Genomic DNA, 14,281 nt, shown 5'->3' on the forward strand with positions numbered 1-14,281 from the left:
GAAAATCTCCAAAATCTCAATTTAATAACCGTTTACTGAACAAACCTCTAGGTCTCACGGTTAATCTATAACTGGATTCAGTTATTGCTTTGAGTACCAGGGAGCAAGAAAATAGTGCAGTTTATCCAAGTCACAGATATAAAGTTTCTGACAATCAGACAATTTTCTTTTAGTAGACAAAAAGTCAATTTAATCATGGCTTATTCAATCAAACTGACAACTAAATATACTACTTCTGAATCGTTAGCCACAAGAAGAGCAATACGTGCTTAGTGGATAACTCCCTTAATATTTCTTAAAGAAGCCATAATTCTAAGAGAGGCAATCTCAGAACATTGGCACATAAAAAAATCTAATGAGCAAGTCGTGCAATTTACTATGTGTGCTCAGAATTATTCAGGTTTTGCAAATCTAATAATATTAAAAACAGCAACCTAACTCTAACTCTAATTAATTTCTCAATTCTTTGCATTCCTCAGAATCCCTGGTTAACATGTTTAACCCCTTAAGGACCAAACTTCTGGAATAAAAGGGAATCATGACATGTCACACACGTCATGTGTCCTTAAGAGGTTAAATAGGGAATTTCTTTTTTTTTAACGGAAAAGATACTGTCCTTGACTCCAATATTAATGCAGGTTCAGATGTTTTTGGTTACAAATATCACAAGGTGTTAGGCCTGTGTGTGTAGGGGAGACTTAATGTTTTTTTTTATTCTTTGATATTTGTTTTAATGCATGTATCTATATAAATGTGAGAAAAATGGGTAGTAAACCAATCATAGAGACTGGGTTTACAAGCGATGTGCCACCTGACAAAACAGTAAGATTGAAGCTACTTTTAATTTAATGCGATCTGTACCGTTTATGGTCATTTTTGAATGATAAAAAATATTTATTGCTCCAGTCTGACTGTTTTAGTTTAAAATTTACAATGTGTTTGAGCCTCCAGAATTTCTAATTCATTGCATAAATCTCCTTGAAATGAATTTGAATACAGCAATGAGTTTAATATTATTATCAAATATGCTTGAATTGTCGGGAATGGATCAGTAAATTTAAAAACTGTAGACCCAAATTTTGTCCTAAAAATGTGCAATCCCAGAATAAATAGCCCTGCATATGTGTTTATTGTAGACCTTTCTAACACACTTCCCTAATGTATAGGATTAGTTTTTTTCAAACCATGTCACACATCATTGTTATAAATATTTAGCATGTCCGCATCTCCTAGTTTATATAAATGGTGTTTAGTACGGCATTACAGACCATTTAATGAGGGACATTTATAACCGCTTCTTTCACAGACTGAGAAGATTCAAGGAGGAATAATCGCTTTCAATGTCCTATGCAAATTCTAGGCAGTATATTTTTAACCTCAGTTCTGAATCCTATACAAGGACACTACTGTGTTCGTGCTTGCAACCTAATCATGTCTAACTTGTCAAGCCTGGAATAAAAGTTGCAAGGGCAAATACAGTACAGTTGTTAAAGCACGCGTGTGCAGAAGGGTCATGGGAATTATAGTTATAATAGTGAAAAAGACATCCATACCAACAACATATTGTTTAGAGACTTTGTTTAATTTTCAAAATAAATTAATTTAAGAATCAATTTAAATAAAATATCCCCTGCATCCACCATGGCCCTAACCTGGCACAGAAATTAATTTTCCACATTGGGGCTACAGTCAATGCTTTTACCTTTTATTTGGGATCTGTTGGTCTGCCTGCCGATCTATTTATGGACTTATATAGTGTATGAACAGCGAGATCTGATTCTATGCACTCAAATTATTCACATGATTCATAACATTCAAGAAATGTTATTCTGTTAAAAAGAGCTATTGATATTTTTATTGGATTGCAAAGTAAGCTACACTTTATTACCTAAGTATTTCAACAAATATGGAAAAGAAAACATAAAACCAGCATCTGTAAATTTGACTGATTTTCGAGTTTATGCAACCCAGCAAGAACCTTTGTACAAATTTACTGTTGACCTAATGTCATATAATGAAGGTTATGCCTGTATTTTTCTTACAAAAGAACCCTCAGTAATGAAGGCTGTAAAAAAAAATGCATTTTATTCTTTATATTTTGCAATATGCGAATGCCCAGACTGATTGTCTATAGCAAACTTCTTAATTGTGTTTTTTTTTTTTTTATAAACCCGAAAAATGAAGATCTTGCTTTCGTACCTAGGGAGATACTCACTTACCTTTCCTGTTGTATATTTGCGTTGAAATAGTGAATGGGGTAATATTCTTTTCATAGAACATTTTCTCAGTTTGAATTTAGTTTACCATTTTGTCAGTTAAGGAGTTAATGACAATAATGAATGTACATGATAAACAGTCCTGATGCATTGTTTCTTCCCATCAAGGTAATCATGCATCCTTTAAAACCTCGCATATCTATGGTTAGAGGATCCGCGTATATAATCATCATATGGATAATGGCAAGTTGTTTCTCTCTTCCACATGCGATCTACCAAAAACTATTCACCTTTGAATACAGGTATTTATATGGTCTACTGTATATCTTAAATAAGGGACAAGTTCTATGACTTTCAATGTCTCTGTCAGAATATTTAAGTACAAAAACTTGCTATAAAGAAAGTTTGATATAAGATATCACCAAGATCATGTCCCAATAATGAAATATCTTATTGCGTTTCAGCCTTAAGTTGAAAACGTTCTGGTTGACTTTGCAAGCCAATTGCCACTTTATAAAATAATGAGAATGCTAATTTGGCTAACTTTGAAATGTCAGGTGTTTTGGATTTTGCACTACACTTCCGTGAAGGTGCTCTGAGCATCGTGGGAAATGTAGTTTGTAAGCATCTGATATGCCAAGAATACTCAACATCGGGCAATGCTATGTTTGGCTGTCCCTGTATTCACCCCAGAGGATGTGCCCGTAGTGGAGGTTAGAATCACACATGCAAATTCTGTGACAGAGCATTTCTATTAGTATATGTACAGTTCTGAATGGTTCAAAGTCTCCATTGTAAACATGATAGTTTTTTATACATTGCACAAGTGCTAGATTGCAAGTTACGTTCGTGCCAATCTGCACCTCATATTCAAACTTGACTATTTCGGAATCTGTCTCATACATTCTCATTGCTATAGACATAAAGAGAAAGTAATAAGAGCAGAGAATAGGAAACCCATTTCTTTCAAACGCATAGGGTTGGGTAAACCATTTGTCTTTTATAGAGAGGAACCCCTTGGTTTGATAAAAGCTTGTGTACAGTGTCACATGACATGGCCAAACACATTAGGATTCACCCAAAATGGGATCGTGCTGTGCAACTCCCTTGTTCTTGTATCCTGCATCCACAATGTTCTTCATCTTTATTGACAAACCTGTAGGTTGAAATGTAGACAGCTGTCTTTAGGGAGTAAGTGACACAACAGATGCCAATCTCTGTTTGCTGCTCAATCGCCAGTTTGTGGCGGCCAAACCTTAGGCACGGAGGGACAGCACCCTGAAACATTACTACTAGAGTTCCTTTGTGAAAATGTCAGTCCCCTGTATGAGCGGTACTCCAGTGCTGTGCACCTTCACCGGTGGTCCCTCTGTGGAACGTATATACATCTAAAGGGCATAAACATAGGGCAACACAGGAATATCAAAATATGGCACTTGTTTTAAAAAATAATATTAAAATCACCTGGTTTATTAAGCATTTAGCGAAGGAAACTTAAAAGATGAATTTAAAGTGCAAGGAAACTTAATGAGGCAAGAACGTAGAGTTAAAATGAATTATGAGATTAATAATAATAATAATAAAAAAGACAATAAAGAAGCAAAGTTCTAATAGGTTGAAAATATTATGTGGATACGTTTTATTGACATCTGATTTACAAAAAAAAAGTTCTATTAACTCTAAACAAGAGTATATTGGTCTCTAAGGAAGCATTCTGAGAATTTGATTGCAACTTGGATGATGTGTTCATATTTAAAAAAGCAACAACAATGTTCTAAGATATATTATTGCTGTAGAAGAATGCCCTTTGGGTATCAATTATCTAGATCTACGGAGTTTAGCATGTAATATTTATCAATGAGAACACCTGAAACATTATGGATACATCAAGGAATCGTCATGGTTTGACAGTGAGGAATGAGGGTTTGTGCTCAGATCTCACGGCGGACGAGCAAACCAAGTAATTTCAATTTGCATAACAAACTATGCAGAAAAGATTAAATGTGCTTGGTTGGTTAGTTTGAGATTCCCCAGGTAGGCTTTCATTCCTCGGCCATCAGCCATGCTTACGAACATTGAATATGGCAGACTACGAGAGCATAGGGAAGTGCTTTAGAACCAGTCTGACAATAGTCACGGAAGTGGTAGAGCATCGAAAGGATCCTTTTGTCAGACCTTCCGGCATTCGCTAACCGTGGACTTCCGGGTTCTCGGAGCGCGGCCACTCCCCCTCCTATGACGTGGTCGTTCCCAGGGTTCATAGAGAGACCGCGTCAACACCACAGTGCTGGATCAACTCGAAAGCTCCCGCGAACTTCAAACTGAATATTTACTTCTACTGTGTATCGGACCCGGACTGTTTAATCGTTTACCCTCCTTCTCCTCTCCTACGACCTCGGACTGTTTTTGGATATTCTCTTGCCTGCTGCAACCTCGATTCTCTGTGGAATCTCTATCACCAATTTGGATTATCGCTCCTTCATAAGTTAAGTAAACCAGATTGGCTCAAGCTTAATATATAACCATCCTAATTCTAAGTGGTTCGCTATCTGCTCCACATCAACTCCTAATCTTGTTTTCAACACCTACTTATTAATTATCTGCATCCTAATTTGGAACTTCTCGCTGGTTGTGTTAAATTTACCTTATCTTAAAACAACTTCAACACCGCTGCTGTTTATAACCTGCCAGGAATTAAAGAGACAGTTCAATTTGATTATCTTTTTTATTTAAAGTAATAAACATTATCAAACTCAGAAATCTGCAGTTGTTTCCATCTTATCAACAATTGAGCATTACACCTTTCAACATAGTGACCCATTGAATCCAGAGAATGCAAATCCGTGATAATTTCTAAAAACACGAATAAACTCTGTTAGTGCTTTTAATTGCCCCTAATAAACTGCCTTGTCTGTGTAAGAGCTCGCTTTGTGTAGACACATCTGCATTTCTACATTACTCTACAACTATCGCATCTTGAGGAAGTTCAACCCAGGAGATAGCTAAGTGAAATAAACCTTATTGTACTCATTGTACTTTTCCTGATTGTTATTAAATGAACACTCCAAGCACCATAACCACTACAACACGTTGTAGTGGTTCTGGTTTAGGAGTGCCCAATTGTAAGTAGTCCAACCTGTCGTAAGCAGTCCAACTGGTGTCTGCTGGGTGCAGCTCCCCACATCCACTACTTCCAATCGAGAGCTGGAAGCTCCTAAGCATGATAAACTTTGCAGGGCTTAGCTCTTGCACTCATTATACTCTCCCAAAAAGTAATTTAGGCAGGGAGTGATTCCTGGTAGACCCCAGGTAAGAAGTCAAACTATTCTAGAATTATTTCACCTTTTTATTTTTCCTTGCAAAGGGGTAGCACCAAAGCACTCCAGGCACCATATCCGTTGTAGTGGTTATGGTACATGCAGTGTTGTTTTTAACGCACCGCATTGGCCTCCCTCACCTCTGCTGAAAACGTTATCACGCATTCTCCTACTTCACTCACATTGAAAAAACTATTTCCTTAAGTTACAAAAAGTCATAGCAGTAACGACAGAGACATCTTCATAGGAAATAAGACTATCTGATTATTTTGAACTCTTAGAAGAACAAATAGCTTTGAGCTGTCTTTCATTTGCAATAATTATGTATACACCACAATAATGAAAAATCTGCTTCAAAATAAAATAAATAGATTTACAAATTGCGACGCAAAACTCCTCAGAGGTTTAATAAGGAAATGAAAAGTGTCATAATTATTTTGACTGCCATGCCAAGTATATGCTTTTTCTGTTTGTTTGTTTGTTTTAAGTTTTCTTTAAAGTTAATGCTATTTGCAGTCATGATCCTGAGCCAAAAATACTTGAAAAGAGAGCGCAATTAGAAAATAAAAGACCTATATAAAAAGTCAATGTATAGTATGGATAATACAGAAAATATGGTACCTTCTGGTACTCAGACAATAATAGCTGCTAAAACGAAAAGAATTTTCCCAAATTCCAAAAAACAAATTTGCATATAAATTTCAGCGCTAAGTAGATATTCCCCTTTAAAATTAAAAAGGGTGCATTTGTATGCAGAAATAAAAAAGTCATATAAAAAAAAGGAAAAAGAAAGTGTCCAAAGTTCTGTCTATAGCAAAGTCCTGAAAAAATAGTCCAAATATCGTGGTGGTTTGCAGGGGCTCAGTAATAAGTAGAAATACCTTAGAAAAAAGGAAACAGGAAAAGATACATAGCGTGATACTGTATCAAAATATTTATTACCCAAAGAACAGGAACGAATTAAAAGTCCCCCCCCCCCAACTTGAAACTCTTACATTAAATAAAGTTTTGTACTCATCGTAATTGATAATGCAGAAAAAAAGTCTGTCCCAGCAGCTCGTGTATTTCCCAGTGACAGCTCCTCTCCGGTGCACTCGGGAAGGCTGTCAGTGATGTAGTGAGAGGGAGAACGCTGGCTGAAAAGTCCGGCTTCTGCTGAGCGCTTGTACGATCTGCTGCAGATGGATGTTGCCAATGAATGATGTAAAAGCACCCTATCCTGAGCCAGTTAGCAAGTTACTTGCTAAGTATTTACAGCATAGAAATATTGATTTTTATTAATTGGTGCGTCTGATGTTTATTTTGCAAAGGCAGGCTGGCAAGGATCACTCTGGGGTCATTTTATTAATTAAAATGTCTATGAATTCAAAGTGAATTTCAAGTCTTACGCCAATTTAATCAAACTGGAAACATAGCTGATTAAGATATTTATTTTTCTAAATCAGCTATTTCAGCCTAAATGTAAATTATCTTTGAATTTATGACACTTTAGTAAACAACAGGGCAAGAGAGCTAGAATCAGATGTAAATCAGATATGCCCAAGAATAGCTCGAGTTAAGGGGCAGCATCTCTTCGAAGTGTTCTTTAAAGCAAGTAGGATAAAAATATAGAACCTCTACCCAACGCGTTTCATTTTTATCAGAAGCTGTTGATATCTTTTTTAAAAGCCTGGATGTATAATTTTTTCAAAGACGGAATACTCAATGCTATAAACATGATCCTACAGTCTAACCATCTCCCTTGCAAAGCAAACTTCCATAACTTCACCCACCAGAACACGCCTACACCTCCAAACACCTATTCATTACATTCACCACTTCTAGTGAATTTACAATCACTAATAAAGCTAACTAATCTGCCTCCCCTATCATATTGAATTAATGGATGAAATAAAAATTCATTTCTAAAACGTGTTCAATCTCTTACTCACTTTAAACTCACATTTACTTTTTCTCACCAAAGTTCGCTCTCCTTTGTCAATGAAATTATGTTTTCGCACTTGTTCTGTTCCTTCTTCCTGTCACTTTAAACACATCTCTTCAGATGTTACCTGTTTCATCTTCCTCTTTCCTACAATAATGACCCATCCGTAACTACCGTCTTCAAATTATGGCATTTTTCTAATGTCTTTCAATCATACATTTATCATCTCTCCCCACCATACAATCTCTACACAAACACCCACACATTTTGAAAATATATATTTTAGATTACTTTACTTAAAGCGGCACTGTCATGCCGAATTCCGTTTTTTTTTTAACCCCCCTCCCGCCTCAACTACATCCAATCGACCCCCTAGTCACCCCCAAATGCCCCTAAGCCCCCCAGATTACCTATTTTTTATTCTTTATTTTCTGCCCCGATCTTTATTCAGGGCGCCGCCATCTTTGTGTGGGTAGGTGAAGTCCCTGTGGGACACGTAATCTACCCACACTACACAGACTGTGAGATTCCCGCACATGCCCAGTGAAACACCTGGACATGCGAACGGGAATTTCACCTATTCATTCATTCATCAGACAGACGAATGAATGAATAGAAAAAAATCAGACGAACAAACTAACACTGTGTATCAGTGTTCGTTTGTTTGTTCGGTTTATTACAAGGAGGGAGCTACCGGCGTGCAGCTCCCTCCTTGTAATATGTAAAGACAGAAGCGGTGGGGAGCTGTGCTCCCCACCACTTCATTAGCCCCCCAGGTCCTCCCCTCACTCTATGGGGGTCAATATGACCCCCATAATAGCACAAGGGAGATTCAAATCTCCCCAATGCCCCTACTCGCTATATCGCGAGTAGGGGCATGTCCACTAAACAGTGAGCAGCCTGTGGCTGCTCACTGTAAAAAAAAAAAAAAAAAAAAGGGTAATAAGGGGGGGACGGGGGACCTACTGTCCTCCCCCGCCGGCCCCCACCCCTGGACGGCGGGTGGGGGCCATAATGGGAATGAGGGGGGACCTACTGTCCTCCCCTCAGGCCCCCACCCCTGGGCGGCGGGTGGGGGCCATAATAGTAATAAGGGGGGGGGGGGGGACCTACTGTCCTCCACCCCCCGGCCCCCACCCCTGGGCGGCGGGTGGGGGCCATAATAGTAATAAGGGGGGGGAGACCTACTGTCCTCCACCCACCGGCCCCCACCCCTGGGCGGCGGGTGGGGGCCATAATAGTAATAAGGGGGGGGGGGACCTACTGTCCTCTACCCCCCGGCCCCCACCCCTGGGCGGCGGGTGGGGGCCATAATAGTAATAGGGGGGGGGGGACGGGACCTACTGTCCTCCACCCCCCGGCCCCCACCCCTGGGCGGCGGGTGGGGGCCATAATAGTAATAGGGGGGGGGGACCTACTGTCCCCCCCCCGGCCCCCACCCCTGGGCGGCGGGTGGGGGCCATAATAGTAATAAGGGGGGGGACGGGACCTACTATCCTCCCCCCCCCGGCCCCCACCCCTGGGCGGCGGGTGGGGGCCATAACAGTAACAAGGGGGGGGGACCTACTGTCCTCCCCCCCGGCCCCCACCCCTGGGCGGCGGGTGGGGGCCATAATAGTAATAAGGGGGGGGGGGGATCTACTGTCCTCCCCCCCCCACCCCGGCCCCCACCCCTGGGCGGCGGGTGGGGGCCATAACGATAATGGGGGGGGGGACCTACTGTCCTCCCCCCGCCCCCACCCCTGGGCGGCGGGTGGGGGCACTAAGTAAATTCCCCCCCCCCCATCAAGGTGACTAGGGGTGCCCAAGCCCCTAGTCACCCACCCCCCACCCAAATAAAAAATGCCCCTACCTACCCCCCTCACCCTAAAAAATAGTGAGGGGGGAATAAAATTGCTAACCTGTAAAGTAAAATTAAACTTACCATTCGACGTCTTCTTTTTTCTAAAATCTTCATTTTTCAGCCCCAAAAAAGGCCAAATAAAAAACCATCATAGCCGTCGAACTAAAAATAAAATAAAAAACCCGAGCGCAAAAAAAAAACCCGACGAAAAAGAAAAAACCCGAGCGCACAAAAAAATAATCCATCTTCACCCATGGAGGGCTCCGCGCAGACTGAGCTCCGCAGGGCTGGGCAAGGCTTATAAAGCCTTGCCCCGCCCTGCAATTAGCCTAAGAACACTCTGATTGGTGGGTTTAAGCCAATCAGAGTGCTCTTTGTCATTTTACAAGCGTGGGAAAGTTCTTTGGAATTTTCCCACGCTTGTAAAATGACACAGAGCACTGTGATTGGATGGATTTCAAGCCATCCAATCACAGTGCTCTGTGTCATTTTACAAGCGTGGGAAAATTCCAAAGAACTTTCCCACGCTTGTAAAATGACACAGAGCACTGTGATTGGATGGATTTCAAGCCATCCAATCACAGTGCTCTGTGTCATTTTACAAGCGTGGGAAAGTTCCAAAGAATTTTCCCACGCTTGTAAAATGACACAGAGCACTGTGATTGGATGGATTTCAAGCCATCCAATCACAGTGCTCTGTGTCATTTTACAAGCGTGGGAAAATTCCAAAGAACTTTCCCACGCTTGTAAAATGACAAAGAGCACTCTGATTGGCTTAAACCCACCAATCAGAGTGTTCTTAGGCTAATTGCAGGGCGGGGCAAGGCTTTATAAGCCTTGCCCAGCCCTGCGGAGCTCAGTCTGCGCGGAGCCCTCCATGGGTGAAGATGGATTATTTTTTTGTGCGCTCGGGTTTTTTATTTTTCGTCGGGTTTTTTTTTTTGCGCTCGGGTTTTTTATTTTATTTTTAGTTCGACGGCTATGATGGTTTTTTATTTGGCCTTTTTTGGGGCTGAAAAATGAAGATTTTAGAAAAAAGAAGACGTCGAATGGTAAGTTTAATTTTACTTTACAGGTTAGCAATTTTATTCCCCCCTCACTATTTTTTAGGGTGAGGGGGGTAGGTAGGGGCATTTTTTATTTGGGTGGGGGGTGGGTGACTAGGGGCTTGGGCACCCCTAGTCACCTTGATGGGGGGGGGGGGGGAATTTACTTAGTGCCCCCACCCGCCGCCCAGGGGTGGGGGCGGGGGGAGGACAGTAGGTCCCCCCCCATTATCGTTATGGCCCCCACCCGCCGCCCAGGGGTGGGGGCCGGGGGGGGGGAGGACAGTAGATCCCCCCCCCCCTTATTACTATTATGGCCCCCACCCGCCGCCCAGGGGTGGGGGCCGGGGGGGAGGACAGTAGGTCCCCCCCCCCTACTACTATTATGGCCCCCACCCGCCGCCCAGGGGTGGGGGCCTGGGGGGGAGGACAGTAGGTCCCCCCCCCCTACTACTATTATGGCCCCCACCCGCCGGCCAGGGGTGGGGGCCGGGGGGGAGGACAGTAGGTCCCCCCCCTACTACTATTATGGCCCCCACCCGCCGCCCAGGGGTGGGGGCCGGGGGGGGAGGACAGTAGGTCCCCCCCCCCCTCTTATTACCATTATGGCCCCCACCCGCCGGCCCGGGGTGGGGGCCGGGGGGGAGGACAGTAGGTCCCCCCCCCCCCTACTACTATTATGGCCCCCACCCGCCGCCCAGGGGTGGGGGCCGGGGGGGAGGACAGTAGGTCCCCCCCCCCCTTTATTAACATTATGGCCCCCACCCGCCGCCCAGGGGTGGGGGCCGGGGGGGGAGGACAGTAGGTCCCCCCCCCTCATTATCTTTATGGCCCCCACCCACCGCTCAGGGGTGGGGGCCGGGGGGGGGGGGGGGACAATAGGTCTCCCTCCCTTATTTTACTTAACGGCCCCCACCCGTCATTTAGGGGTGGGGGGCAATATTTTTTTTTTTTTTTTCTACAGTGAGCAGCCACAGGCTGCTCACTGCTTACTAGACATGCCCCTACTCGCGGTATAGCGAGTAGGGGCATATTATTTACTAATACCAAGTCATTTTTACTTAGTGTTAGTAAATTTGGCTGAAAGACCAATTTAGGTCTTTCAGCCTTTTAGTAGATAGCTCCCTGATACCGTGGGAATTAGGGAGTTATCTACTAAGCGGCTGCAAGATGCAGCCACAGCAATGAATAGGATCAGAGTTTCATTCATTTGAATGAAATTCCGATCCGAACAAAGTACCGATTTGCTTCCTAACACCAATGGAGAAACTCTTCTCATTCTGTTAGGATGCAATTCGGCAGTTTTGCCGGCGTTCTGTCTAAGTGACAGGACTTTCGGCAATACTGACAGGAAGCATTGTGGGAACAGGGAGGAAAGCTAGGGATCATGGGAAAATTGCTCTGACCAGCGGAAATGAAGCACACTTTGCTCCTCCGCTGGTCAGAGCTGGTCAAGCGGAGGAATCCCATAAGACAAAGAGTCCCTACTTTGTCTTATGGTTTTAAAGAAAACTAAAGAAGAATGGAAGAAATGAATAACAGATCCCGAGAGAGGGTGAGAAGAGGAAGAGATTGAGGAAAGGTAAGTTCGGCATGACAGTGCCGCTTTAAGGAGCACTTTAAGTACCAAAACAAATTGAACAAAGTTTATAGATATTGGTCTAAATAATTGCCTGTATTTATGACCAATTTTGTATCGTTTTGGAAAAGAATGTTTTGATGCGTTTGAATTCCAATAATAAAATGCTTCGTTCTTTCTAATGCCTGTACTACTGTACAGCTCCCTCGCTGTCCCTTCCTCCTATCCTGCAGTGCTGTATTGCACAGTTGTACATCATTAGGGGACACAGCAAAGCTCTTTGGAAGTTGTAGTTCACTTAACAGTTTTCATAAGTAGAGAGTTGAAATACTGAACTTCAAATCCCAGAATTCTTTTTTAATAATTGTAAAATCCCACCTTATATATTTTGTAACTTTTCTTGCAAATGTCCCATCTTTATAATCACACCTATCCTAACTTCATATTCCTTCTCTTTCTTTTGAAACTGCTGGAAAATATAATTGACCTCCATAGCGGTGCAATGGGCAGGATTAAATATGCATGCAATACCAATTATAGCTATAACAGTGGCACTCAGAAGTTTTAATACAGATTAAAATTTACTGGACGTAATAGGGATATATATAATTATAAACCATTAATTAAATTCCCTTATACAAAATAAATACAAATCATTAAAACCTTAATATAAAATTCTAAACTAGTGACACAATCTAAAAAAATAGAATAAAATAGTATTTCTGAAATTTGTACATAAAGTGTAGCAGTGTGGGGGGAAAAAAATATTTAATTAACCTTTCTAATTCATTGCAGTGAAGAGAATGTCCGAAGCTTGTGTCTCCCAGATTTCCCTGAACCTTCTGACCTCTTCTGGAAGTATTTGGATTTGGCGACCTTCATCCTGCTCTACGTTCTGCCTCTGTTAATTATCTCCGTGGCCTACACAACAGTAGCAAAGAAATTGTGGTTGAGGAATGCCATAGGAGACGTGACGACCGAGCAGTTTTTTGCACTCCGTCGAAAGAAGAAAAAGACCATTAAGATGCTCATGTTGGTGGTTGTCCTCTTCGCTGTTTGCTGGTTTCCTTTAAACTGCTACGTTGTTCTCCTTTCCAGCCAAACCATTCGCACTAACAATGCTATTTACTTTGCATTTCATTGGTTTGCAATGAGTAGCACCTGTTACAACCCATTCATATACTGTTGGCTGAATGACAAATTTAGGTCAGAATTGAAAGCCTTGTTGAACATGTGCAAGAAACAGACTGGTCCACATGCCGTGCTTCCTTCTACTGTCCCATCCTATAGGTTGGCATGGCCTGAAAGCAAGAGTTACAAAAGGGCAGTTGTCTCGCACACCTTACCATCATCTTTTAACTCTGGAAAGACAGATATCTCAGCAGTGGAACCAATTGTATCTGTTGGCTGATGTCCCACACAAAATAACTAGCTGCAGGTACAACCTACATGAGCTTGAGACGCAGTCATTTGTGTGAAAGCGTAAAAACAACGTAATATAGAGCAAAATCTGAGACATGACATTTGAATGATAAAATTACTGCCAATTTCAAGTAATTATATAAGCATATTGGTCACTGTGTGAAACTGTGTTATGGTCAACATGAAAGAGAGGTTCCGTGAGGGTCCGAGCTAGAAAACAATGTGTATTGCATTTAGTTACAAGGATAGAAAGTGTTATTACATTGCTTTGCTTTGGAGCTATATTTTATACCATGCCATGCACCACATGAAGAAATAAACAAAAACATTCATTACAAAAATAAAATAATTACATTTTCTTGACATGTAAAGAATATGGTTCTAGTATTAGTGGTCCAGATAGTAGACTTCAATGTGGTGTTTATGAAATTCAGTTCTTCTTTCACCTCTGGGAACAAACAAAATAATTCACTAATATGTTTTTAATTCCATCCTCTTTAGTGCACACATGGTTATGGCTGTCATGGGACCTTAAGGCTGCAGATATATATTCATTTGAGTTTTTAATGAAATCTATTTAACCCAGTCACACTTTATTCCAGAGCTATGTTGTTAAATAGCCAGTTAATGAGGTAGATTGAGGAACATTTTAATGTCCATATTAACGAACCCACTAACCCCAACTGTGACGGTTGTCAAAATGCTTTTACACTCCTAGTTAGGTGGGGTATACAGAATAAATGTAATTGCATGTACCAATATAAGACCTCTCTCTTCTGTTCGAAAACCTGAATCAGTGGAGACTATTCTGGACCTGCAAGGAGCTGCACTACCATAAGCCAGATGCTGTGCACATCATACCATGATGATAAGAAGTGTGGTAAGCAGGGGTAGCCTGTCCAAAGAAAACAACAAAAATTAGAAAACAAAACAC

General features: G+C 41.8%; 1 protein-coding gene across 1 annotated transcript in view; it reads left to right on the forward strand.

Moving 5' to 3' along the window:
- Nucleotides 1-14,076, forward strand: part of GPR83 (G protein-coupled receptor 83) — a 41,258-nt gene extending 27,182 nt beyond the window's left edge. Inside the window, exons 3-4 of the mRNA XM_063444943.1 lie at nucleotides 2,385-2,518; nucleotides 12,721-14,076. Of these exons, the coding sequence (XP_063301013.1) occupies nucleotides 2,385-2,518; nucleotides 12,721-13,336 (750 nt within the window). The 3' untranslated portion in view covers nucleotides 13,337-14,076. The remainder of the gene's footprint in view (nucleotides 1-2,384; nucleotides 2,519-12,720) is intronic.
- Nucleotides 14,077-14,281: the final 205 nt, after the last annotated feature.

This window comes from Pelobates fuscus, chromosome 1 (genome assembly GCF_036172605.1).
Source record: "Pelobates fuscus isolate aPelFus1 chromosome 1, aPelFus1.pri, whole genome shotgun sequence".
Lineage (NCBI taxonomy): Eukaryota > Metazoa > Chordata > Amphibia > Anura > Pelobatidae > Pelobates > Pelobates fuscus.